Consider the following 25,230-nt stretch of genomic DNA (forward strand, 5'->3'; position numbering starts at 1 on the left):
ATCACTCCCATTCAACTACAGCAAACAGTCTTATAGCATAGCATAGAAAAGCACCCAAAAACATGACATTAAAAGTAAACAATCTGGTATCCAAAACAACATAGACATAGATATTCAAAGTCTGGGTATCCAAGCGTCCATCACGACAGTCCGGCAGTCTGGCTAAGCAGGCTCATGAGGATGTCCTGTGCAGACTATCATTAGACCCCCATGCAGTGCAAGGCAATGAAAACACGATGCTAACCTTATCCTCTGAACTGTCACAAAACATGCACCAGGGACCCTCACCATCCGTAAACTCCACAACGAACGAGTACGGTATTGCCTCAAGCTCATCATAACCCTCGTTAGGCTCTTTGATGGCACGGACTCGCCCTCCGGTAAGCGTCATGACATCGAGGGCCACCGTCTTATCCTGAAAGTTCGGAAGTGCGAATAAGTAAAGGTACTCCGGGGTACTAAACTTTAGCATGGGAGAACTTAGAAGCGCACCTGAGAATCCCGATAGAAGATGAGCGAGTCACTCTTCAATTCAAAAAACCTTCTCTTCCAGCTGTTTGACACACTCGTTTGCACGGTTACGGCACCTGAGAGTAAGGCGGGAGCCGACCCAAGCCGGCCTGCCTGTGCAAACTTCGCCTGAATCTCCTTCATGCGCTGCTTCCTCATGACATCTGAGGCACGGCGTTGCTCCTCCCGTCTCTTAGCCGCTTCGGCAGCACGCCTCTCGGCTTCCTGGCGTTCCTCATCAAGACGCTTCGCCTGAAGCATGCGCCGTTCCTTTTCCTGTCGCTTTCGGGTTTCCAACTCCTGGAGCCTATGTTCCTCCTCTAATTGCGCCTCTCGCTCCCGACGAGCTCTTTCAGCCAAAGCTCGTTGCTTCTCTTCCTCCAACCTTGCACGTCGTCGTTCCTCCTCTTCTTGAGCCTGTCGTAATGTTTCCTCTTTTTGTCGTTTCAAACGTTCCTGACGTTCAGCCTCTTCTCGTTGAGCTTGCAACTCTTCAGCTTCTCGCTTTTTCTGCGCTTCAAGCCGCAGCCTCGCTCTCTCGGATGGACTAACAACGCGTGGAGGAGATCGAGGAAGTGAGAATCCATTGCTTCCTCGGTTGTTCAGGGAACCAGGACTAATGACGACTTCATCCCCATCGGACATGAAGCTAGTCACTCGCTGGTGGGAAGTATCAAATGTAGATCCTGTCGATGCGCTCTTTACGAAAGCCGATGCAGATCGTCCTTGGCTAATATCTTTCGGAGGAGTAGCTGGCGGATCCTCGTCGAATTCAGACGGAATTCGAGGTAAATCGTGGCTTAATGAAGGCAGCTTTCGTGCTTGGCTCTCTGAAGCAACCACCCGGGCCCGTGGGGACTGCGGGAGACCCTTCATGTTGTTCTTCGCTGGTTCTGGTGACGAGCGTGGTTCAGTAGGCATAGACGCGCTTCGCTGTACAGGATGATTAACGTTAGGTGCTAGACGAGGTATATAGGACGGCCCAAGCTGGAGACGTTCGCGAAGCTTTGAGGTATTATCCACGTCGAGGTTAGAGACATTCATAGAAATATTTGCTGCCTGAGAAGAATAAATATGAGTATCAAGCGATGATGGTAGTGAGGCATATACCTTGAAGAGTGATCCAACAGCTCGAGAGTGCACCAGGGCCCTAGCTTCGTCGCAACGAACCAGATGTTAATCTAGCCGGTGGGCAGTCAGAATCTGAAGGATGGTAACTCACCTCGCTTGACACCAGACACGCCTTCTGGCACAAAGGCGATCAACGCGAAGTAGTTATTATCGCCATCTCTTTCACGGCAGAATCCAAAGTACACGTCTTCTGATCGAGGAACAGCACCGCAAAGGTCGTTAAATGTCCCAATACCACTCTCCAGGAGCGAAAGCTTGTCTCTTGACTGGCCATACGTCAGTAATAACCTGGTGAGAAAGAAACAAATGAGCTAGGACGTATATAGTTCGCAGCGCAGTAAGTTAAGCAGTACCAGTCTTTGTCTCTGTTCTTGATAATGTCGTCATAAACAGAGGTGATATTTGGATCTGTCAAGTCCACCGACATGGCAGGTGAGATGGGTCGACGTGCATGGAGACGACGCGCCTCAGCACGAGGTGATGGCGCGGGACGGAAACACTAAAGCGTATGCGCAAATTACCCTAATTCGTAATTTTTTCGGGAAATTGATCGACAGGCAACTTGACGTCAATAAATATTTCGGGTTCAAACGCAACGTTCAGCAATTGGTACGGTACATATCGTATTGAAAACGGCTCTGATCGAATACATAAGTAAATGCTAGGTTAGGAAGACCTATTATTAATTACTACGCCTGCTCTGACGCTTTCTTGCGCTCTTCCTCGATGGCCATTGGTCCATCCGTCTTCTCGTCAAATTGATACATAGGCAGGTCGAGAAGAACGGTCTTCTTTATGATCTCCGGTAGGCGGCGATATAGGGCTGGGGGCAACGGGATAAGTACACTAGTGGACTTGAGGTACAATTTGTATTTCTTCCACGCTTCCCGATGCTCCTCCTTGGCGTGCATCCCATTCGATAGAAGATAATACTTTTTCGCAGTAGGCTTCTCCGCTGTTGGTACGCCAGAGGCGAACATCAGAAGCCTGAAAGAGACCAAATTAGTGTGAAAACTTTATGCAGTAAAAGAGATCTCACAGAGTCGTGAAAATTGGTGACATGATGGCACCATACTGCGCTTGTTTGGCAGACGTGGGCAACGTTCCATCACTGGTCGGAGAAAGGCATAGGATCCAAATACCCCACCAACACATAATCCTAGATTGAAATGAATCGTATCCAATTCAATCTAAAAGAGGTGATATGAAACTCTGAAACCACTTACTCTCCGAAATAAGGAGGGTGACGAGAATATTTCCAAATGCCAAACTGATGAAAATTAGCCGCCTACTTTTAAACGAAATCCGGAATGAGGCTTACGGCAGGCGGCTCATCTTTTGGAGGTTTTGTCGATTTATAACGGAACTGAAGAGATCGGTGTTAATGATACGTATAATCAAATGCTTCTGTTAGAGACAGACCTTCTGGATGTCCGCGGTGGACTCAATCACCCATCCGAGAGCCCATAGAACGATTCCAGCGATATCTCTGGACGTGCCAAATGATGGATTTGAACCGCCCAAGGACCGGTCGGAGACAGCCGGCGAGTTCAAAATTGTCAGTGGCATCGAGACTGTCCAGACCTGAAGAAAAGTCAGAGATACAGATGACAATCTGCGTAGTTATAGAGATTAGACGCACCCAGACTATCTGGCCAATCCAGAAACCTAAAGAAAGGAATGCAGTGCATTGAGTAATTCGTGGGTAAATCATGACGGCAATGAACACACCCATGAACTTGAAGAAGTGGGCGCGTATCTCATCAAATCGAGAGTCGCTCCCCGTTTTCAAAACGCGGAAGAGAAGGAACCCTGGAAACAAGTAAGCATTGAAGTCTCACAGCAGAACGGAAGCACCAACCTGCCAGACGAGAGGCCCAGACCATCACCAGCACGCTGGCAACAATATTTCGGGCATAGAACGTATTTCCGATGAGTAGAGTCAGGAGAGCTTCAGAGCTTGTCAGAATATATCAAAAGCGTTTATCAGAACTGATTACGGACCTAATATGAAGAAGTTTGATCCTATTGAGCCGATTAATACATCAGCAATTAACAATAAATCAAAACTGCAAACCTCCAGTGAAGTCCGTAATTTTGTCAAACTAGGGAGGCTATTAGAAAAAGAGACGGAAATTTTGAAGGCCATTCGGTACCTGGAAAGTCCAAGCTATGAAGAAACCCAAGGCTTGGTAACCCGTTGTTACGAGAATTGTGATTCCAAGGTAGTACTTGTCGAGAGCATGCACAGGCGCCATTCTGGGCTACACTGGTCAAAGATAGTGGTCAAGAAAGAAACGGAGCTCATTATAAGGAGTCGTGGGTATGACGTATCGCACGAGTTGTACGACGGTTGTCTCGCGTGGTGAGACTGACCCGCAACATCGCCAGCGTCAGCCATACTTAGCGACGATCGGTGGTCATGATCAAGACTTCTCAAGCTCACGTGAGCCAACCGATACCATAACTGCACACTCGACGTAACTCAAAAAGGATGATACACGACGCATTTGTCTTACACTTTATTCCAAAAGTCATTATCGCTACAATTTAACATGTGAAGAAAAGCTACATATCAAACTTGTCAAACGACGCTCCCCATGCGAGGTATGTTGCTAGACGCGGTAAACCTTGTACCCGTACGTGCTTCCTAATATTTGAGAAGACGTGGCGGCAGAGTTCACTGTATTTGTCACGGTCCTCGAGGGTTCTGAGGTTCTGAAATAGCGCCATTCAGTTGCGACTAGCAAACGGGACACATTATTGAATCGTACCCTCCATATATCCTGCATCGATGATAGCATATCTACCACGCATTCAACAAATACGTTTTTATCACGCTCAGAACCATTCGAAAGTAGACACATGTTGAGATTTGAAAAGATCCCTGCGCCGAGGTCAGAAGCAGTCGGTTTTGTTCACATAGAGATACTAACGAGTAATAATATCTTCTCGTACATGTAGAAAGTCCGTGCGAGTCAGGTGTAATCCGTCTTTACCTGCAGCTCTTGTCACTGGTACATCGCGTAGCATTGTATGTCGAAGTCCGTCAACGGAAAATAGTATTGATGAATATTCATGCTCCATTGTGACCTTAAACGAGACAAGCGATTGAAGAAGTACACCAAGGAAATGCCTTTCACGATCCTGAAATGGGATAGAAGAGATCATGATCAACCACCAATCGTTCAAGGAAGCGAAGGATAACCGACCTTATTGTACGCCTTTGGATCGCACTTCAGAAGCTGGTGCATGAAGCGAACCGCAACGCGTCGACGGAAGAATGAATCGCTGATTGCACTCCAGGACTGTGAACCGATGTTCAAATAATCATCCCAGGTCTAAGTAGATTTGAATATATGATGAGTACAGAATACAAGCAAAAACGTACCCTTATTTCATTCCTCACGACAATGGCTGCACAGCCAACCCAGCAGTCGATCCAATCATCAGCGTTAGCCCAGAAGTCTTCCAGCTTTCCTTCATCCGAGGGGTAAGCGGTCGGATCGTTGAAATACTGCAAGAGTAGGCGAAATATGTGGGGGATCACGTCCGCGTTTACGACCTAAAAGTATCTGAGCATATGACAATTTACATGCAAAATTTAAATAACGTACCTTGGCCACTTCCTTGTCTTTCTTTGAGTTCTCGTCCTGTTCACCATCCATAGGCAGGGCAGCAAGAATCTCGTCATCAAATCCGAAATCACCGTATGCTTCTTGGCTTTCCGAGTTCTCCTCCGGTCCCGGAGGGTGCGCCAAGCGATGAGAAGATGGAAAGACCTTTGCCCGCGCTTGAAGGAAGGATTGAACGAGTTGCAATATTTGGATCCGGGTCGTGACCATATTGGTAAGCTCCCTCATGGAGAACACCTTAATCCATGCTGAAGGTATAAGTTAGTATCAGAGCTTGAAACTGATCTCACTACTCACGGCCACACAGCAAACCAATATCAGGATATCGAGGATTCGACTCCTCAATTCTCATCGTAGGCTTGTCTAAGATATTTCTTACGCATCTCAGAAGTAGATGTAAACTTAAAACTATCCTTTGCCGAAGACCTTGGTTGTTATCTGCCTTCCGCGCACCCGGTTCTTTCGCTTGAACTGGCGCGCTCGCTCTCTGAAATTCGTCTAGGAGCGTCTGACACATCTCCCCAAGCCATGCCAGCGGTCTATCAAGGCCAAGATACAAATGGTTTGCAGCGATGACAATATACATCGCTGCTTTAATACAAATATCTCTGCTTCTGTCATCCGCATCGACAAAATTGATGAACCGACGCGCATGGCTTATACGCTTATCAATGTTAGGGGTTTCTTTCCCATCGACGAGGATAGCGATGATGATGGCGCTGAAGCGGTTTATAAGCATCGATAACTCGTCCGTGGTAGGCGGCTGGGCCCTCGAGAAAGCGACGCCACTGAGTGGTACTGCTAACGAAAGCAGCTTCGCTTGCCTTGCTTTCGAACGCGCATCGTCCTTAGAGGCGTTTGAGTCGCTTTTGCTTGCTTTCATGACGAGTTTTAGATACAGCCCGAAGGCTGTGTCGCTAGTGCGTAATTCGTCCAACAATGCTAGATCGTGATAACGCAGAAACGCCGGGAACTCCGATTCCTCTCCCAGTAAGTTCGAAAAATTTCGACTTCTGAAAATGTCAACGAGTCTCTTGAACATCGCGTGTGCGTCGGCCAGCGGCCATTTCCACTTTGTACCGAGCAGGAAGCAACGTGCTACGACCATACGTACGTACCTGTCTCGACGCTTCAGGCTCTCGCGTGGCACGAACGAGTCTCTTTCTGAGTCATGAGTAAGACGGATAGCATCCAGAGCAAGGCCAACGATCTCCCACGATGGAGGTAGACGAGGATCAGTGGTAGCAATACCATGGGTAGAGAAGTGCGACAATGCGGATAGGCCAAAGATGAACTTCCACAGTCGCTCACTGAATTCCACACTCTTCAATGTGGATTCCTTGTCGTCCTTGGTTATTGGAAGTACAAGTGACCAAAAGACGCTATCATTACCTGAATGCTCCTGGTACAGAACATTGATCTCGGGCAACAAATGGATTAGGCAAACCCAGAGCTCTGCGATGCGTAAAGGCACAGTTGGGCTCGATACTTCACGTGCCTCTATTGGGTCCAGGGCTTTTCCCATTCCATAGTCCTTCAGGCTCTTGATCAAGAGTGTCAGAGATTCTTTGCAGCAGCTGGTATCCAGTGACAATGCCTGTCTCCGAGCGGCCGCAAACAGCACTGTCGTGATCTCGACAACAAACCATATTACGGCAAGCCAAGGTATGTTAAGACAGGATGCCTGTATAGAAAACCTTCCCACCTTCTCGCGCAGCTTCTCCGTGATCCGAGCAGCACAGGACGAGACGGCTGTGTGGATAGTCTCCCTCTCTTCGTAATTAGTATAGACCCAAGCCGTGAAATGACAGAGCGAATGAATCATGTGCTCATGTCGGCGTACATTGTCCTCATCCGTTGCTTGAGCAGAATCATCGTCGAGCCATTCAGACAGTAGGTTACTTGCTATCTCTAAAGAATCGACAAGGCGGCCAACGGACATATTTGCATCAAGGTCAATAAGGCCAAAGCCTGTATATGGGTTCGGAAGCGAGAGAATTCCGTTTTTGACAAAGTCGAGCAAGTTGGGAAGAAGCTGTTTCCCAAGGTAAGTTGAGCCACCAAACGCCAGCCCGGGAGTAGGCCCGGCGATATTCACATCCAATGTGCAAGTCTGAACCCTAGCGTCTTCATGCCATACAGAAGTAGCCGACCGCCCGCCGGGTTGCCTCACTGCATTCGACCATTCACAGATATCCGTTGTCGGACCGTCATCGACGGAATAATCGTGCAAGGAAGTTTGTTTTAGAGCAGGCTGTCCACTACTGCCGTCATTTCCCCGGTGATAGAAACGTTGTTTAGGAGCAGACGCCGCTCTGATGAAAGGCCGCGATTTCTGCTCAGTTTTGGTCGGATGTAGTGGGTTGAATGCTTGCTCCAGACCATCATCAGCCATATCAATTTGTACACGCATAAAGCCCTTCCTCCGACCGTTATCAATACCTTTTCTTTGGCTCGTGAAGGTGTGTAATGTGCTCTTCCGAGCGGCTTCTCGCTTCTCTTTCTTCGTCATCTTCTTGGCTTGTTCGTGCTCCTTTGGTTTAGGAGTCGCGCCCACGTAGTGCTCCGTACCTCTAGGATATGTTTCCCCCCTTGCCAGATTGATTTCATCCTCGTCCGAGTCGTATGTCGTGAATTTAGGACTAGACTCGAAAGGGAGTCTTGTTTGCTTGGTTCGCGCGATGTGGCCATTCCCAGAGCGCTGGCGTAGTCGTGGTGGCAGTATGTTGACTTCCAGTCCGCCGCTTCTAAGGCAATGTGCGCCGACATCGTTCTGCACGCCCGCATTACGCGTTTGGCCTCTCTTCCTTGAGGAGGGTCGCTTCGTACGTGTCCGACACAACATGTGATCAATTAAGGGCTCTTCCTTCCAACGCATGGGCTGCCTTGAAAAGTCATAGTCAAAGTATCCTGCATCGGCAACCGACTGCTCCAGGCTGTCGCCGTTGGACTCGGTGCTAGACGGGCTCGTCACGGATTTGTCCGACTCTGATGACGATTCTACATTTACCACGTTCTCAGGACGATTGTTGCCGGCGAATGGCTCTAGATCAGAGCTCTCCGAATCTCCTTCAATGTAACCAGTTCGCGTAGTACTTGAACGCTTCCAGATCCGCGATCTCCCTGGAGCCAGTGAATTGTGCTCATCATTTCCACTGTTGTCCCCCGCACTCATGGCTGATTTTGAACGCGATCGAGCTGGCCTCCTTCTGGCAAACGGGTTTTGCTCACTCAGGCGAGCAACCATTACTGCAGGCATCATTCGATGAAGTTGTCGTAACCGTTTCCTATCACGCCGAGCAAGTTCTACTTTCCGTTCATCCTCATCAGAAACTGAGGTCGACTCGGAACTGCTACGTGCGTGCCGTGGACTATTGTGCCCCGAAACATCACCATGACGGAGCGATGCGTAACCATTGCTTGCCAGATCCTCGTCGTCAAGTTCGTCGCACTGGTCCTCTGACGAGATGGTAATGCCAGCAGGCTCCATGTGAGCGTCTCCATTCTGATCACCGTGAAGGAATCCATCGTCTTCGCCTTCCAAGATGGCGTCTCCAAACCCGTTTTGTTGGTCGACTTGGTGAGCCGAGAAAGGTGAAATGCGACGTGCTTCATCTTCCAAACTGGCCGCATTCCCTCCGATAGTACTATTTGAACGATCTCTGAAGACCGATTTGGTTTTCTGGAAAATATTTGCATTTTAATACGACGGGTTTGGTAATATTTATGAGAAAAATACGAACCTTCCTTCTCGCATAGGTTATAGCTGAAGTATTTTTGCCATGAGTTTCTATCTCACTTTCGTTGGCAGGCCCGGCATGCTCTTCTCTCCGTGATCTTGCTTCCTTCAGAGGGAACCTTTGGAGTTTCTTGTGCAGAGATTTATGAGATTCGCTAAGATCCTCGGACGCAGATACCACCGGAGATTTTCTTGCTACAGCCGGAGGTAGTGGTGAGAGTTCATCATCACTCATATTGAATGCCTTTGGAAGCCATGTGATGGATTTTTCCTGGTCATCATAGCCTTCCTGTAACGTCTCAGAAGCTCCGCGGTTCTTCTCATTTCTCCTTGCTGTTCCCTGCGTTTCATCCTCATTCTCGGAAACGATAAAATCGTTGTCCTCGCTTCCATGTCGGTGCCTATGAGTACGTCCAGGGGTATGTCTCCGTGGGCTGACTACTTTGACGATTGCGTCAGGGAGACGTTTCATCTGTTGTTTGTACAATCGTTTATCATATTCATATGGATTCAATTGTCGGGCTTGGCGGGCTCGTAGGGAGTATCGGCGAGGATTTATATCATCATCTTCACCGTTGGTAGCCTGCAAAATGCTCTCCCTAATGCCGGCCGGTCGCGACGAGTTCCCGATATCCTGATTACCCGTGCTTGATTGTGGCTGAACGATACCCACATGACCAGGAGAGGCGTAACGAGAACCTTGCGGCACGCTAGGGTTCAAAGAGGGCGCCCGAGGTGACGACGGAGGCGAGCTTGAGAATCTAGGCCGTTCTGCTGATGGCCTTGCCGGCTGCGGAGAAAACGGGTCTGAAGTAACATTATCCAGACTTGTACTTTCGTGGTTCAGTTCGTCTTCGAGTTGCGATGAAAGTAAAGAAATACGTGGATCGTGAGATCGCCCATGTGTTTTTCGTTCACTGACACCCAAGCCGTTATCGACCGTTGGGCTGTTGGAAGGGTCCGAATGGTTTTTGGCTAAGCCCAAAACACGAGAGGGTGAGTAAGCTGTGCGTCCTGCATCGGATTGTGACAGCTTTCGTGAGATAATATCAAGCTCGTCTTCGGATTCAGTGTCATGCACATCATAAGCAACGTCCATCGCAGTATTATCCAGAGTCTGCGAGAAGATTCTAGAGTAGTTGGCTTCGTCATCCACCGTGGCCAATATATTGAGCCCATTGTCCACGAGTGATTCTTCACCATGACATAACCCATCATCTAAGACGGTAGTCGAAGTTGGTAGACCAGGACCAGGAGATGGTGGAACAGGTGTGGTAGACCCGCTGTCTAGTGAAGATAAGACGCCAGATGATATTCGACCCACATCGTCAGACTCAGTGGCATTATGGGAGAACTAATAACAGATTAAATCAATACTATTGACTTTCACACTAAAGCCTATCCGACCTTTCTACGTTTTCTGGGCAGATTCGGGCTCCATGTCATCGGTGAAAGAACCATGGGTGTCGTTGGCATTGCGCTGCGCATGCCGCGGATGATTTCCAACTCCTCTTGATCTGACGTCTCGACATAGTCGGGCTCATCCATGCCATTAGGATCACGCCTCGGAATGCGGAATGGGAATGGAGGACAATGGAAGTTGTTCCAGCAATCTGACTGTAAGTGAAAGGTAAGCCGCCGTGGAGTCGCGTCGGGTTTCGCGACCGTAGCATCAGCACGTGATCAATTATTAGACGCGTTTATTCCCGCGCACCACGAGTTGTTTTTGGCGGCGGTGCAACTTCGAGCTTTAAATCATAAATGGTCGAGAGAAAGAACGGAGATCTCGAGTGAGTATACAATGAAAGGTAAGAATTGTTCTACTAGGCTTGCACGTACTAAAACTAAATGGTTGTGACTAGGTCTTGCTGGTGCGAAAGAAAGTGTTTATATTTGGGAATCTACGCGCTACCTAAAGAATGATCCATAAAACCCTGCTTAGTTCAAGTTTGTTGTTATATAAAATTGATGCAGCAGTTAAGCAGAGCAGTCATGACGTTTTGGCGTCTGAATCAGATTTGCCGACCTGCGATATAGCATCAAAGAACTCCCGTGCAGGATGAACGAACCATTGTTCCCATCTTCCGTCCTTTGCCTTCTGGAACCACCCCACGTGTCCGCCTTGTTCGGTAATCGCTAGGACTAGATTCTTTCGACCGCTGGCGCGAACAACCCTTTCCACGTCTCCAACACACCATCCGCCATAAAATGGGTCATCTCGCGCATTCAACAGCACGCATGGACGGTGTATTTTGCCAATGTGGAAGATCGGACTCGTATCGGCGGAAAATTCGGGAGTGTCTGGATAACCAGCAAGGTATGACATAAACGTGTCATTGAACGTACTCATGTAAACCATTCTCTTTGACAATAAGCTATCAAGTCCTTTAGAATTTGCATCTCTGAAGAGGTTTTCGTGTTCGCGGACCATCCTTGTTAAACGCGAACCACAGGAGCCACTATAGAATATCCGACGCAGAAGGTGTTCCTCTTCTATCCATACGTGACATGACAAGTAATCGAAGACGGTGGAAATACAGAATGCAGCATCAAGAGGACAAGTCGTACCTTCTTCCGCCAAGTAATTTGTAAGCCTAGAGCCACCCATGGAGAAACCTGTAGCAAGCTGAGCATACGAGCTACTGCAGAAATTAAATATATTTACCCAAGCCAAAAAGGCCCTTTGCATCTGGATAGCTCTTGCGGATATACAAGATAGCTCTTAAAAGAATAAAGTCAGGTAAGTACGGGATGGGGCAGCAGTTTCTATAGTAATAAAGGCGCACGTTCTGATATCATCTGTTGAACCAGGATGCGTGATATGGGGGCTCGTCAGAGGGTTTCCGGGTGCTAGCCAGAGCATTCATTCTCAAGGTAATGTATAAGAAGGATACTACCAAAACACTCACTGCCTCTTGAATTCACAACAACTACTCTGTAGCCTTTCACTGGTCCATCACTGAGCCTGGATAGCTCTCTAGTGGCGGATTTGACATACGCATCGCGCCAACTGCCTAGGAGACCAGGCAAAATGATGACGATCGGAGCACTGCCATTCAGCCACGGAGTGGAAGCGAAGTCAATAGCTATTGTACCGCCATTATCGGCTGGGACGAAGTGTCTGCGCGGAGTAGATGATCGCGTCGGTGAGGCGCGCAACATATGCTGTGAAATTGCCCCGAATACGCACCTGTCATAGGGAATAAGATTATCTTTTTGGCCAAGGTGATTGAGTAGAGTCTGAATATGCGCACTATCTTTCGTGAGAACCAGCACACATGACGAAGGTAATGGAACTGACTTAGCAATGGCAAATGGTGGCTTGAACCTGAAGGTATTTTCGCACAGAGAAGGTACGCTTTTCTGAATAATGTCGAGAACGCATGGACTAGGCCTTGCGGCATCTGAACTCACAGCGAGGTCATCAGATGGAGGATTTCTGTCGTTGAGAGCCGAGCCAGTATTGCAGATCAGTTGAATGGGACCTCGAGGGTAGAAGAAATTGAACATTGTGATAAAAGGTAACAGGAAAAAGTGTAACGAGCGGCGGACGCCTCGCAGAAACGAGCGCAACAGGGCAGAGGCGTGTACCGTCTTCATGTCTTTACCAGGTTTTTAGTAATCCTCGAACAAGTTCGGCTTCAGCTTGTATTATGACAATGCAGAGTAAGCAACGAAGTAGCAAACCCGAGGGCGATCAGAGTAAGCAGCGGTGTAGCAAATACGAGGGCGATCAGGAGAAATAGCAAAGTAGTCGTTGCGCATCAAATCTCGAATCCATCGGCATTTCAGAGAACTTCGTCCATTTCCAAAGCGACGAGTAGCCTTGCAAAGTTATTTCCTTCAACTGGCAATTTCCAACTTAATCGGGCATGTGTGTTTCTCGGTCACTAGCACCTAAGCCGTTTTTGGCCACTGAGTCACTGGAAGAGTCTAGCTGCCTTTGGTTACATTTAAACCACAAGAGGATGAGTAAACCTTCCGTACTATATCGGATTGTGGCGGCTGTCATGGAATAATTTTGAGCTCGTCTTCTGATCCAGCGTCGTATATTTTTTCAGCAACACATATTGAGTTATTATCCAGTGTCCGCGAGACAGCTCTAAAGTGATTCACTTCGTCATCTGCCGTGGCTAGCATATTGAGTTCTGTGAACATACGTGCTCCTAACCCATCGGATAGGTCATTATCTGTGTAATGGCGGTCGACGTCGGTGGACCAGCAGACGATGGAACTGGTGCGGTAGATCCCCTGACTAATAAGGTCGAGAAGTCAGAAAAAATATTCCTGCAACCTAATCAAAGTTAGCAGTGTTATGGAAGAGCTAATACAGATAAAAATCAACACTCTTGTTAATCATTACAGTAACTTCTAGCTGACCTTTCCACGTTTCCTGGTCCTGGAGCCCTGAACACATTCGAGTTCCTCGCCTTCAGTGAAAATTCGTGACATATCACTGTGCACACCGTAGATGATTTCCAGGCCCCCTTGTCCTGACATCTCGGCACAGTCTGGTTCGTCCGTGCAATCAGTATTTGCAGAATATGGAGTGGAGGATGCGAAAGATGTCAGTAATTCGACTCAGAGATTGAGCCTCGTGACCGTGTAGCCGCAACGCATGATCAATATATATTGGACGCGTTTGATGATCTTTGATTCTTTCGAATAATAAACGCGTGGGTATTTTTGGCAACTGTACAACTTCAAAATGTCCCTTGAGGATCTGTCAACACTTTCGCTCTTTCCAGCTACAAAAGAACAGATCTTGGAGTCGAGGAAGCGTACTTATCCTCAATGGGGCAGAGGTCTTACGCTTGAGGGCTATTTTGCTCGAGAATCTCGACTTGATATTGCTGAGCATGCTCAAGGCGATAAATTCACTACCTGGTCAGAGCGATACATGAACATCCTAGGAATTTACTTTCTAAATGCATTTTACTATACATTAGGGTTTTGGCTCCTCGGGAAAATCCTACGACTTTAGATTTCAAGAGCTCTTGTGAGACGTGAGTGTACAGTGTCTACGCCAGTTTCTCACGTACGAGTCAATGCTTATCGGATCTTTTCATAAGTTACCGCCGGAGATCACTAGTCAAAAGACCTGGATCAACAAGCTCGGAAGAAGTCTATGGCTATGGGATTGCATCTGTGTTTACTCCGCCAAATAATCGCGGAAAGGGCTACGCCCGTCGTTTGATGAGCTTCCTCCACTGGGTCATAGCACCACATGCGTCCCTACCGCCTTTCCCTTCAAGCTGGGGCACTCCTCCTCCTGAGCGCCCAGGATGCAACAACGGCGTGTTTTCTGCGCTATATAGCGACATTGGACCTGATTTCTATGCTTCAGCTGGACCCAGTGAAGACACCAAGGGCTGGATTGTACGTGAACCGTATTCAACAATTTGGGACGTTCCGAAAGATTTAGAACCAATCTCATCGGTACGATGGCTGAACGAAGATAGCTGCAAAGAGGTGATAGAACGCGATACAGAATTGATACGAAAGTCTTTTCCTTCGGACCCAGAACGCGTCACATTTGGATTCCTTCCCAATGAGGGTGTTGCAATGTTTATGATATTTAGAACGGAGTTCTTTGCTCCTGGGCAACCATATGCTATACCGGATAAATGGGGCGTCGAACTTCCGCCTAAGGATAGCTCTGAGGAATCTCTTTGTTTTGCGACATGGTCACTCGATGTGCGACCGCCGCCACCAACATTGATAGTGACTCGCATTCGCGCGACGAAGGAGACATTCCCCACCATCCTGTCCTGTCTGTTCTCAGCCGCTCGTGAAAGTGATATGAAACGTGTAGAGATTTGGAACTTGCCAAGCGATCTCGAAGAGGTCGCTGAGCAATCTGGAGGTAGGAAAGAGGAAAGAGACGAACACCTTAATGCATTCAAGTGGTATGGTCCGGAGAAGAATGAGGACCTCAAATGGGTGTATAATGAAAAGTGAGTGTTGTTATACCGGACTCAGGCATAAGAATACTCAATTGTCGTGGCTAGGTTTTGCTGGTGTTAGTTAGAGAAAGTGTTTATTAAGGAATGTACCTGCATATATAAAGAATGATCTATGAGGTCTGCAAAGTTCGTGTCCATAGTTGTACATTTTACCGCCCTCGGTTCAAGAGTTAGGAATTTTTCGTGTCTGAATCAGATTTCGCGGCTTCTGATATAGCATCAAAGAACTCCCGCACAGGATGCATGAACCATTGTTCCCATCTCCCATCCTTAGTCTTTTGGATCCACCCCACATGTCCACCTTTCTCAGTAATCGCGAGGACCAGATTCTCGTGCCCACCGTCGCGAACAGCCCTCTCCACGTCTGCCATATACCATCCGCCATAAAATGGGTCATCACGCGCATTCAACAGCACGCAAGGACGGCGTATGTTGCCAACGCGGTAGAGCGGACTCGTGCCAGCAGAAAACGCAGGCGTGTTTGGATAACCAGCAAGATACGACATAAACGTGTTGTTGAACATGCTCATGCATACTCTTCGTTGTGACAATAACTGATCCAGCCCCTTAGAATTTGCATCTCTGAAGAGCTTTTCGTGTTCGCGAACAACGCTCGTTAGACGCGTGCCGCAGGAGTAACTGTAGCATATCCGACGAAAGAAATGTTCCTCTTCCATCCGTTCGTGACATGATAAGAAATCCCAGACAGTGGAAATGCAGAAGCCAGCATCAAGTGGACAAGTTGCACCTTCTTCAGCCATGTAATTTGAAAGAAGCCCGCCACCCATCGAGAAACCTGTAGCAAGCTTAGCGGGTAACCTATGACATAGAGTTAAATCTATTCACCCAAAGCAAAAAGACCCTTTGAATCTGGATAGTTTTTGCGAATATACGAAACGACTCTGAAGAAAACAAGCCAGGTAAGTACAAGAAGTTCCACAGCTATAAAGACAACGCACGTTCTCATGTCATCGGTTGAACCAGCGTGAGTAAGATGAGGGCTCGTCAGAGGGTTCCCGGGAGCTACGCAGTACATACATTCTCAGAACAATGTCTCATGGGGGCACAGCAGGGATACGCACTGCCTCTTGGGTTCATGACGACAACTCTATATCCCCTCACTGACCCATCCTTGAGTCTGGATAGCTCCCTAGCTGCAGAATTGACATATGCATCCTGCGAGCAGCCCAAGAGACCGGGTATAATGATAGCGATTGGAGCACTACTCTTTAGCCACGGAGTAGAAGCAAAGTCAAGGGCCAATGTGCCCCCATTATCGGCGGGAATGAAGCGTCTATAATACATTGTCGAATCGGTAAGGCACATAGAATATGAAATAAGACTATGAAATCATCCCGGATTCGCACCTATCATAGCACATGGGATTGTCTATTTGGCCTAGATGACTAAATATGGTTTGAACATCCGCACTACTTTTCGTGAGAACACACATATAAAAGGATGGTTAAAGGGACTGACTTCGCAACAGCAAATGAAGGCTTGAACCTAAAGGTCTTTTCGCACAGAGAAGGTACGCTTTTCTGAATGGTCCCAAGAACAGATGGAGCGGGAATTGCGGCATCCGACTTCACGGTGAAGCCATCAAAGTGAGACGTTCTGTCTTTGTGAGCCGAGTTGGCATTGCAGATAAGTTGAATGGAAGCTCCAGGGCGGCAAAAATTGAACATTGTAATGAAGGTTGTCAGGAATGAGTGTAATGAGCGATGAACGCCACGCCGGAAGGAGCGTAACAGAGAAGCGGCGTGCATTGTCTCCAAGATCTCACCGGGTATTTTGTACTCCTCGGGGACGTCCAGCAGAAGCTTCTATTATGACGACTTGCAGAGTAGCCAGCGCGGCAGCAAACACGAGGACAGCCAGAAGAAATGACAAAGTAGTCATTGCACATCAACTTGCACGTCCATTGGCACTTCAGAGAACTTCACCCATTGCCAAAGTAATGAGTAATCTTGCAAAGATGTTTCATTCGACTGATGCCTTCCAACTTAATTGGACATCCGAAGCAACTCTTTTTTGCAGGTGGGTGCAAATTGCTATCTGTCCTATCCATTAAACGTACATTGTATGTCATCTATGACGGTGATTGCAGTCGGACCGGGGTTCAAAGTAGTAGCTTCTGTCATGCAGCGGACTGCTCCGCCTCTTCCGTTTTTGGGACGATATTATGTTTTCGGAGTAAAGACTCGAGTTCTCCAGACTGGTGCACTACGGAGAAATCAGCTCCAAAGTGTTTTCTATCAACTAAGGAAGTTACTCACTGCCAAGAATGATGTCGCATCCACCGACGAACTCACCGTTGACGTATACTTGAGGGATCGTCGGCCACTCACTGTACACAGCGCAGTCACGAATCAATTATACTTCACCGATGTATTGGAATGAAGACGGATAGACTCACGAAAATTCTTTAATCTCATTTCTCAAGTCTTGGTCCTCCAGCACATCATATGTCTTCAGCTTGTCCGAAGGCACGCCGTTGATATCGAGTAGCTGGATGACAGCGCGAGAAAACCCACACTGAGGAAGTTCTGGCGTGCCTTTCATGAACACCACCAGAGGTCGCTCTTTGACGGCTGCCTGGAGCTTTGACCGCGCATCCTGCGAAAGGTAACGCTGCAAAGTAGTTCCCAACCTAACAGGTTGCGATGCGCGTGCAAAGCCTGAAGTCGCTCGAAGAGACGAAGATAGCTAAATCAGCATTTCAACATGAGCCTTTGCTATAAAGGCTATGAAAAGTCATTGCATACCGAAGAGCGAAATGCTTGACTGAACATAGTGGACGTTGAGGTCAATGAGTAGTGAGTACACGTCGCGTGAGATTGCTCAGCGCGCCATTGCGATTGGATAAGTTTAGGTCACGAGACTTCACTCTCGCAATGCTTACACATCAGGCATTTCACAATTTCTTGCCTTAAAAAATAACTTACATAATGTTAAATATAATTCATAATTTAATTTACCATTTTTGGTTGATAGAAATTGTAAACAACATTTAAAAATTTCTTTAGACAAAAACTATAAATTAATTTTGGCATATCTTTATTTGTGAAATCTTGAAATAAATGAGAATAATTATTTAAAACATAATTTGAAGTTTCTTTTAAAACAAAATTATAAATTTTCTTTCAAATTTTAAGACAAAAAACATTTAGAATTTCATTTATAATATTAAATCTTATAAAATATTAAAAGAAATTTAAAATTTTACCCAGAGAAGAAATGCCAAAAAAATTTAAAATTATTTCAAAGTGGGCAGTCAGTGGGCAATCAGTGGGCAAGCAATGGGCAAGCAATGGGCGAGCAATGGGCGATCAGTGGGCGATCAACGGGCGATCAACAGGCAACTACCAAATGAAGACATTTTTGCTTCATTTGGTAGTCGCCCGTTGATCGCCCACTGATTGCCCATTGCTTGCCCATTGCTTGCCCATTGATTGCCCATTGATTGCCCACTGACTGCCCACTTTGAAATAATTTTAAATTCTTTATGGCATTTCTCTCTCAAGTAAAATTTTAAATTTATTTTAATATTTTATTCAATTTAATATTATAAAAGAAATTTCAAATTTTTCTTGTCACTAAACCTGAAAGAAATTTTATAATTTTGCTATAGGAAAAACTTTAAATTATGTTTTAAATTATTATCTCCATTTATTTAAAAATTTTACAAATAGGGAAATGTTAAAATTAATTTCTAGTTTTTGTATAATGAAAATTTTAAATTCTGTTCAGAGTTTCTGCCAACCAAAAATGGTAAACTAAATTACAAATAATGTTTATCATTATGTAAGTTATTTCTTAAGGTAAGAAATTGTGAAATGCCCCATGTGTTACGTACCACAGCATCTCCAACCAGTAACCAGTTAACTGGTAGCCCGTAGCTGTCCAGTGCTCACTGCTGGAACAGTTCGTTAATTATTCAACCATTGAACTTGTCTCTATCCATGAAGCCGCACAACCGCACGTTCATAATTTCTGGAGGGTGACGATGTCAAATTCATGGATCTTCGTAATAAGACTGATCTGGTTGCAGGTCCTCTGGTCTTGGGCTCGCCACGGCTCATACCCTTTTGGACGCTGGCGCATATGTATCTATTTTGGATCTTCGAGAGAACACCGCACTCTCTGCCAAAGACAGTAGTCGTGTTAAATTCTTTAGGACCAATATTACAAACGAAAAAGATGTCAATGATGCAGTCGAGAGCACGATATCGTGGGCACAAAAGTCCGGTGCTCAACTCGGCGGGGTCCTCAATTGTGCTGGAGTTGCAACAGCAGCGAAGATCATTGACGCTCAAGGAAACCCCCATTCACTCGATCTCTGGAATTTTGCAGTCGCGGTCAACCTTACGGGCTCGTTTAACCTGACTCGTTTGGTCTGCAAGTACCTCGTCAACGTCCCACCCGAGGGTGATGACGGAGAGCGAGGTGTGGTAATTTTCGTTGCCAGCGCAGCTGCAGTGAGTGTCTTTTGCCTGCCTTGTCAGATCCCGAGTTCAATTTAATGATCTTGATCTAGTTCGAAGGACAGCCAGGACAAGCTGCCTATGCAGCCACCAAAGGAGCTCTTGTTAGTGCTACCCTGCCTCTTGCACGGGATCTTGGTTCGTCATACACTGTTCTGGTCAGGCTCTGTACAGTACTGACAGTTTGACTACCAGCTCGATACGGTATTCGAGTAAATACGATCGCCCCGTCAGCCTTTGCTAGCGCCATGACTGACCGAATGCCCGAGAAGACTCGTACTAGTCTTGTTCGGGAATTGAATTTCCCAAAACGCTTTGGCAGTGGGAACGAATTTTCTCAAACCGCATTATTTGTGATCGAGTGTGGATACATGAACGGAGAGACTATTAGACTTAGCGGAGGAGCACGACTGCCAGGAAGGCTGTAACCAACTGGAGTTGTACTTTCGCTTATGTCAACGAGCCTGGCAAACGAATTATTGTTAATTTTACCTCCACCATAGGTTCTGGCTACTTTGCACAGCTCGCAAATATCTGCATAAGCGAAGTGATAGCATTTGTAGGCATTTCTCTTGCAGTCTTGCCTCTTGGAGCAGTATCTTCGCGTTGGTCAGTCTAAGCTACTTCATGGAAAGTAGCGTAGTACAACTGTCCTGCAGTAGTTGGCATGCAACGAAGCTTCTGTCACTCGATCAGTTCAACATGTTCTTGCTCATTGAGGTATAGGGGACTGTCTATGGATCCACCCCGGTTTATACGCTTGAGGCCTTGGATGAGGGTAGACGCATCAAACAAGGCCCTGTTTCCGCTGGTCCTTTATTCGCGCTTTATGAATCAACGAAGTCCTTCATCATTTATACTTGTCCAACAACTGGTTTGCTGAAGTAATTTCCAGGTAAGAGTGGGGACAACACTCTCGTCCTGGATATTCATGTTGACGTCTGGTTCATCATTCGACAACCCGAGTGCGTATCTTATTACACCAATGGCATTAAGCCGTCTTTTGACGTTCAAATATCCGGTCCAATGGTACATACCAGAGAGCCACCCTTAGTCTCGCTTTAACGTCGAAGCTATCATTGAGAAATCCGTCCTGCACCTGCGAATGTCCAAACAGATGATCGAACTTGTGATCTTCGCGAGTGCTATTAGCATTTACACTATTAAATCTTGTTGACAGGTCACATGAAAGTGTCAGGAGGATGACATCCCTCGTCCTGTCATATTCCATTCTAGGTGATGCTCTAGCGAAATGGCGTGCACTCTTCTAGGTCATTGGACGAAGAATGGCACACTCTTGACGTTGTTACCTAATTCGATCGCCCCTAGATTATCTACTGGAGACTCCTGTCAGCAAAGCGTTTGTTGCGTGTTCTCTCACGTCTATGTAATCTGGAGTTCGCCTAAGCACTTGGGAGGCACTACAGGCACGTCCATATAGATCGCGCCAGCTAGGAAGATGCTCGCCTCTGTGCTTCCATTAGGTCCCGATTAATCTCAGGAATGCCGACTCGGACGTCTTCAAGAATTTATTTATATGCATATTGAAAGATGCTTCACAGGCGTTTGGGGAACCATTCAACTGCATTAAGGAAGGCTTGTCTTTACTTCCGGTTCTGAGGACGGATTGAGTACATCCGGGAAACTGTGCTTGCTTGTGCCTCTCCGTTTCCATCTTGCCACTGACGAGAACAAAATGTCAAACCAGTCTTCTGGTTTTATCGCGGGCGCATGAAGACATCCTTCCAATAGCAGCGTGAGCCCCAGCAGCGTGAACACCGAGTATCTTAGACTTAGAAGGCAAGCGTGGTTTACCTCATACGAGTCATGAGAACTAGTGCATCCGTAGCAATGAGCTACTTGAGATCCTCGACCACCGTAAAGATTAATGGACAAGACATAGCTGCTGCTTTAATGACGCCATACAAAAGCGACCACCGGAGCGGTACTATGTCACGCCAATGCTCCTCTATTCTGTGTATCCTCGACATCTGATATTAGGACTGGGATTCTCTAATGCAATTAGTAAATCTCTTGACACTTGCGTCCGCTGCAATCGGACGCACATGAACTTCAACCCGTCGGTCTACTCGGAGCCTTTCTCGCATTGTCTATTCGTGAATAATTTTCAAGTGATTAGATTCAGATGGTTAGACTAGGCGTTTGCACTTGGGCTGTCTCTTGCTTAATCTAGAACCATCTCGGTATGCAGAACAAACCTACTTGGAAACGTATTTAAGATAGGTATTCATGATCTTTACTCAACATATTTAATTTACACGGAAAGTTGTTCGAATTTTCACAGGAACTTGTGGAACCACTGAATTGCATTCAAGAACGACCCCTCCTTTCCGGCCTTTACTTCTGGCTTGCTGAGATCTCCACGGACTGCGAAACCATGCACGCACCCCGCGAAATATTCGCGCTTGTACTTTTCCGTCTCCGTCTTGCCGCCACCAAGGATGTCATCACCGATCTTCTGACTCTCAGGCGGGTACATTTGGTCAACCTATACGAAAGTGCCTGAGCATTGCTCTTCAATACGCGTAGTCTAATTCACTCACCTCACAAGAGTTAATGAGCAAGGGTACTCCGGTTGCCTTGAACTTCTCAAGATCCTCTGGCACCTTCAAGAGGGACGGATGGGACACAACGCCAACCTTGATACCGTTGTCGAAAGCCAGGTCAAACACATAACGAGCACCGAAGCAGTAGCCTGTAGCACCGAATTCCTTGATACCACGCTCTTTAAGTCCAGCAATGACTTTGTCGAGTGACGGCCTTGTTTGTTCAGGACCATGATTTGCAAACCAGGCCTGGAAGTCAACCTGAATGCGAAGTGTACGAAGTTCAGTGCTCAATAAAAGATCTGCTCTGCGAATATTCTCACCGAGCCATCCAGACTAGTAATAGGGTCGCTATTGAGATAGTCCGGAATATATGTCTAATAAGTATGCACTGTCAATGATAGATCAGACGACACAACTTCACTACTCACCTGGTAACCGTTCTTTGCAAAGTCATCCGCCTGGACAGAGAATAATCTCGATATCATATTGACGAAAGGAGAATAATACTACCTACCAAAAGCTAAAATTTACTGATCAGGAACTGTTGACAGCTCATGACAAGAATTGGCTTACACGGGCATTGACAAGCTCTAGACCAAACACATCTGGTAGGAAGAGAACCGCCTTTGAAGTTTCATACTTCCTAGTATGCACAATCAACTCAGTCTCCATGTCTGGATGGCATTTATACACTAACCCAGCCGGTGGGAGAGCAACATATGTCTTGACGCCATTGATTTGCTCAATGGTACCTTAGATCATTAGTCAGAAAATCTGTCGCCTGCGTAGCTTAGATGTCAAAACTCACCTGTAGGCTCGCCTTCGTGGGTGACGCCTCAAATTGTTGATTTGTTAGTGGTAGAATGTAGATGCAAGAGTAGTTGTGAGATTAATTGGCATACCGGTAACACAGTCCTTGCAAAGCGACATGTTGTGAGAAGTGCTAGGATATCGCAACGATGAGGGGCTGGGATTACATGTGTGTATATGCGCGCCATACTTATATTCGAGATCTTTCTCAGCAGTCGGCAACGTGCGCGCTCCTCGCCAATATTGGAATCCAGGCTCTCACCGAAACTTTACGTGCACGACAAATAAGTGATCGGTCAAACTATTAACATTGTCCGATAGGATCGCTATCAAGTGGTATTTTCTTCATTCCTTGCAGTTGAATAGGTACAATGGCAATGCTTAATGGGCCGTACATCTGCCTCAAACTCCCTAAATGATAAGTTTTATTACCCGATCCGATAAAAATGACCTCATAAGTACATTCTCACGGTCGCGATAAAAAAAGCTACAGATTCTCATATTACGCCATTTCCTTCCTTTCAACCGCTCAAAGATGCTTATTGAACCATTCGACAGTGTTCGCGAACGCTTGCTCTTTACCTTTCTTAACTGCAGGATTACTAAGATCCCCACGAACCGCGAATCCATGCTCGCAGCCGTCGAAGTAAGCACGCCAATATGTTTCCGTCTGCGTCTGTCCACCACCAAGGATGTCATCGCCGATCTTTTGACTCTCTTGCGGATATGTAGGGTCGACCTGATCATGCGTGAGACGAATATGGCCACCATTTCATGAAAATGCTTACTTCGCATGAATTAATGAGGAGAGGTATGCCACTTGCTTTGAATTTATTTAAGTCATCAGGTACTTCGAGACGCGACGGATGGGCGACAGCAGCAACCTTGATCATATTGTCGAAGGCCAAATCAAACACGTATCGGGCACCGAAGCAATATCCCGTCGCTGCTATTTTCTCCACGCCACGATCCTTGAGTCCAGCTATGATCTTGTCGATGGGTGGCCGAGTCTGCTCACGCCCATGGTTGGCGAGCCATTTCTCACGATCCACCTGTATCGAGCATACACTAGTGAATTAACGAATATATGGTAGTATGATGGACGTACTGGGACGTTGAGCTTCCTCGCATCTCCGTTAAAGATGTCAGGAATGTATGTCTTTTAACTGTGATAGGCCTCATTGATACAATATAAGCAACAATAGCGAACTACCTGAAGGCCATTTTTCGCAAAATCATCCGCCTGTATAAAATGGATGTCATATATAGAGAGAGAATAGCGTTTGTTGATAATATGAAACTCACAAGAAGCTAGGCAGAACTGTCAGCAATGCATGTATGTGAGAGGCTTTCGATGGAATACTCACCCGGTTATTAACAAGTGGGATGCCGAAAACATCAGTTAGGACGAGGACGGCCTTTGTCTTATCGTAGTCCTTGCTACTCAATAAATCGGAATAGTGAATAGATGCAAAAAGAAGTAATATGAAGAACATACTAACCCAGCTGGAGGCAAGGCGACATATGTCTGTACTCCATTGATGTCTTCAACAGTTCCTGAATCGAGCCAGTGTTCAGTCCCAGGATGGACTCGTATAGCATAGAGCTTACCTGTAGGCTCTCCTTCATGGGTAACACCTAAAGCACCCACCGTTGGTCAAGATACGGACGTGAAGCTCTTATTATCAGCGACGTACCACTAAAACACTCATTAGACATGGACATGGTTGCTAAGTGTGAAGCAGATGGATGCAATAGCTTGAGGCGCTGGTCTGCGACGGATTCTGCCTTATTCTAGCCTTTGCTGGTTGGGACACTCGAATCGAAGAAGTACTGGTACGAAACGAAAAGGTAGATAATGGCTGGGAAGCTATGGGTCTGGTGACAACAATACGTCCTCGAAGTCGCAGAGCCGATACGATTGGGGTGGCAATCTTGAATGCAGTTGTAAGCAGATGATAAGGAAAGGTTTGAATGACAAGCAACATCTTCCAAAGGATGCGTATTTATATTATGGGATAAACAGGCCGTGACCTTTTCGTTAGCCAATAAGAAAACGACTAAAGCCTAGCTGCAGGCCGGGCAGCCCACTGATCGATGACCATTTAGATCAGAAATCGAGATGGAACAACCAGATAATAGTCTTACCTCCACCAGCACTACACCGGGCGAGTACATCGTTCGGTACAAGTGAGGGATTGGCAACAACTTGAACAAGATATCTCGTTCATGAGACTACAGGTCACGTGCATGAACATATTTGCTGCCTATTATTTGCTTTGCAATTCTTTGACAATTTTCTTTTCGCTTCTTTTTAGTTTTTATTAGAACATGCATATGTTCCATGATGACTGTCAATTTCATTTTGCAAATATCTCCTTT

The 25,230-nt window shown here is 46.6% G+C and overlaps 9 protein-coding genes across 9 annotated transcripts; 2 read left to right on the forward strand and 7 right to left on the reverse strand.

Annotated features, from left to right (window-relative positions):
- Positions 1-51: 51 nt before the first annotated feature.
- On the reverse strand, positions 52-2,118 carry FOMMEDRAFT_16102 (uncharacterized protein). Its single transcript, XM_007261324.1, has 6 exons — positions 1,995-2,118; positions 1,733-1,929; positions 1,621-1,664; positions 493-1,569; positions 245-415; positions 52-185 (listed from the first exon to the last, which is right to left on the reverse strand). The coding sequence occupies exons 1-6, from the start codon at positions 2,066-2,068 to the stop codon at positions 141-143; spliced, it is 1,608 nt and encodes a 535-aa protein (XP_007261386.1). The 5' UTR covers positions 2,069-2,118; the 3' UTR covers positions 52-140.
- A 135-nt stretch (positions 2,119-2,253) lies between these two features.
- FOMMEDRAFT_100666 (DUF1295-domain-containing protein) lies at positions 2,254-4,028 on the reverse strand. Its single transcript, XM_007261325.1, has 11 exons — positions 3,798-4,028; positions 3,719-3,746; positions 3,646-3,666; positions 3,503-3,592; positions 3,373-3,453; positions 3,284-3,309; positions 3,064-3,225; positions 2,963-3,007; positions 2,868-2,911; positions 2,681-2,800; positions 2,254-2,628 (listed from the first exon to the last, which is right to left on the reverse strand). The coding sequence occupies exons 1-11, from the start codon at positions 3,897-3,899 to the stop codon at positions 2,331-2,333; spliced, it is 1,017 nt and encodes a 338-aa protein (XP_007261387.1). The 5' UTR covers positions 3,900-4,028; the 3' UTR covers positions 2,254-2,330.
- Positions 4,029-4,209: 181 nt separating this feature from the next.
- FOMMEDRAFT_164408 (uncharacterized protein) lies at positions 4,210-13,291 on the reverse strand (the record flags this gene model as incomplete). Its single annotated transcript, XM_007261326.1, has 18 exons — positions 13,176-13,291; positions 13,003-13,117; positions 12,317-12,948; positions 12,206-12,268; positions 11,925-12,136; positions 11,802-11,865; positions 11,681-11,736; positions 11,042-11,631; positions 10,423-10,632; positions 9,020-10,369; positions 5,703-8,958; positions 5,574-5,639; positions 5,259-5,524; positions 5,033-5,206; positions 4,854-4,982; positions 4,578-4,788; positions 4,416-4,528; positions 4,210-4,359 (listed from the first exon to the last, which is right to left on the reverse strand). Exons 3-18 carry the CDS (start codon positions 12,613-12,615, stop codon positions 4,210-4,212), a joined length of 7,209 nt encoding a protein of 2,402 aa, XP_007261388.1. The 5' UTR covers positions 12,616-12,948; positions 13,003-13,117; positions 13,176-13,291.
- A 432-nt stretch (positions 13,292-13,723) lies between these two features.
- FOMMEDRAFT_71777 (uncharacterized protein) lies at positions 13,724-14,976 on the forward strand (the record flags this gene model as incomplete). Its single annotated transcript, XM_007261327.1, has 3 exons — positions 13,724-13,902; positions 13,965-14,021; positions 14,088-14,976. The coding sequence occupies 3 exons, from the start codon at positions 13,724-13,726 to the stop codon at positions 14,974-14,976; spliced, it is 1,125 nt and encodes a 374-aa protein (XP_007261389.1).
- A 175-nt stretch (positions 14,977-15,151) lies between these two features.
- On the reverse strand, positions 15,152-16,669 carry FOMMEDRAFT_149967 (AB-hydrolase YheT; the record flags this gene model as incomplete). Its single annotated transcript, XM_007261328.1, has 6 exons — positions 15,152-15,777; positions 15,828-15,883; positions 15,941-16,004; positions 16,064-16,275; positions 16,349-16,411; positions 16,461-16,669. The coding sequence occupies 6 exons, from the start codon at positions 16,667-16,669 to the stop codon at positions 15,152-15,154; spliced, it is 1,230 nt and encodes a 409-aa protein (XP_007261390.1).
- A 452-nt stretch (positions 16,670-17,121) lies between these two features.
- On the reverse strand, positions 17,122-17,690 carry FOMMEDRAFT_74615 (monothiol glutaredoxin-5; the record flags this gene model as incomplete). The annotated part of the gene is made up of 3 exons (XM_007261329.1): positions 17,122-17,207; positions 17,261-17,331; positions 17,401-17,690. Coding segments are annotated over 3 exons (447 nt in total), but the record flags the coding sequence as incomplete, so codon positions are not given.
- A 1,166-nt stretch (positions 17,691-18,856) lies between these two features.
- On the forward strand, positions 18,857-20,066 carry FOMMEDRAFT_115682 (short chain type dehydrogenase). Its single transcript, XM_007261330.1, has 4 exons — positions 18,857-18,984; positions 19,036-19,462; positions 19,522-19,606; positions 19,664-20,066. The coding sequence occupies exons 1-4, from the start codon at positions 18,947-18,949 to the stop codon at positions 19,894-19,896; spliced, it is 783 nt and encodes a 260-aa protein (XP_007261392.1). The 5' UTR covers positions 18,857-18,946; the 3' UTR covers positions 19,897-20,066.
- A 1,610-nt stretch (positions 20,067-21,676) lies between these two features.
- FOMMEDRAFT_115690 (alpha/beta-hydrolase) lies at positions 21,677-23,001 on the reverse strand. The gene is made up of 9 exons (XM_007261331.1): positions 22,941-23,001; positions 22,847-22,873; positions 22,736-22,790; positions 22,612-22,681; positions 22,553-22,558; positions 22,467-22,496; positions 22,359-22,412; positions 22,033-22,296; positions 21,677-21,977 (listed from the first exon to the last, which is right to left on the reverse strand). Exons 1-9 carry the CDS (start codon positions 22,966-22,968, stop codon positions 21,768-21,770), a joined length of 744 nt encoding a protein of 247 aa, XP_007261393.1. The 5' UTR covers positions 22,969-23,001; the 3' UTR covers positions 21,677-21,767.
- Positions 23,002-23,377: 376 nt separating this feature from the next.
- On the reverse strand, positions 23,378-24,573 carry FOMMEDRAFT_130629 (alpha/beta-hydrolase; the record flags this gene model as incomplete). Its single annotated transcript, XM_007261332.1, has 8 exons — positions 23,378-23,587; positions 23,637-23,900; positions 23,957-24,007; positions 24,062-24,091; positions 24,216-24,288; positions 24,351-24,405; positions 24,460-24,486; positions 24,546-24,573. The coding sequence occupies 8 exons, from the start codon at positions 24,571-24,573 to the stop codon at positions 23,378-23,380; spliced, it is 738 nt and encodes a 245-aa protein (XP_007261394.1).
- Positions 24,574-25,230: the final 657 nt, after the last annotated feature.

This window comes from Fomitiporia mediterranea (assembly GCF_000271605.1).
Source record: "Fomitiporia mediterranea MF3/22 unplaced genomic scaffold FOMMEscaffold_1, whole genome shotgun sequence".
In the NCBI taxonomy this organism is placed as follows: domain Eukaryota; kingdom Fungi; phylum Basidiomycota; class Agaricomycetes; order Hymenochaetales; family Hymenochaetaceae; genus Fomitiporia; species Fomitiporia mediterranea.

Bases quoted from the DNA above. Each gene is read 5' to 3' on its own strand.
- FOMMEDRAFT_115690 (XM_007261331.1), bottom strand. From the start codon at position 22,968: ATGTCGCTTTGCAAGGACTGTGTTACCG. The intron at 22,874-22,940 runs GTATGCCAATTA...CAACAATTTGAG, and splicing joins TTGCAAGGACTGTGTTACCG to GCGTCACCCACGAAGGCGAG. The intron at 22,297-22,358 runs GTGAGAATATTC...CTTCGCATTCAG, and splicing joins TTACTAGTCTGGATGGCTCG to GTTGACTTCCAGGCCTGGTT.
- FOMMEDRAFT_16102 (XM_007261324.1), bottom strand. From the start codon at position 2,068: ATGTCGGTGGACTTGACAGATCCAAATATCACCTCTGTTTATGACGAC. The intron at 1,930-1,994 runs GTACTGCTTAAC...CTTTCTCACCAG, and splicing joins AAGAACAGAGACAAAGACTG to GTTATTACTGACGTATGGCC. The intron at 186-244 runs GTTAGCATCGTG...TAGTCTGCACAG, and splicing joins GTGACAGTTCAGAGGATAAG to GACATCCTCATGAGCCTGCT.
- FOMMEDRAFT_100666 (XM_007261325.1), bottom strand. From the start codon at position 3,899: ATGGCGCCTGTGCATGCTCTCGACAAGTACTACCTTGGAATCACAATT. The intron at 3,747-3,797 runs GTACCGAATGGC...TAGCCTCCCTAG, and splicing joins TCATAGCTTGGACTTTCCAG to TTTGACAAAATTACGGACTT. The intron at 3,226-3,283 runs GTGCGTCTAATC...ACTTTTCTTCAG, and splicing joins GGATTGGCCAGATAGTCTGG to GTCTGGACAGTCTCGATGCC.
- FOMMEDRAFT_115682 (XM_007261330.1), top strand. From the start codon at position 18,947: ATGAAGCCGCACAACCGCACGTTCATAATTTCTGGAGG. The intron at 18,985-19,035 runs GTGACGATGTCA...ATCTGGTTGCAG, and splicing joins ACGTTCATAATTTCTGGAGG to GTCCTCTGGTCTTGGGCTCG. The intron at 19,607-19,663 runs GTTCGTCATACA...TTTGACTACCAG, and splicing joins GCCTCTTGCACGGGATCTTG to CTCGATACGGTATTCGAGTA.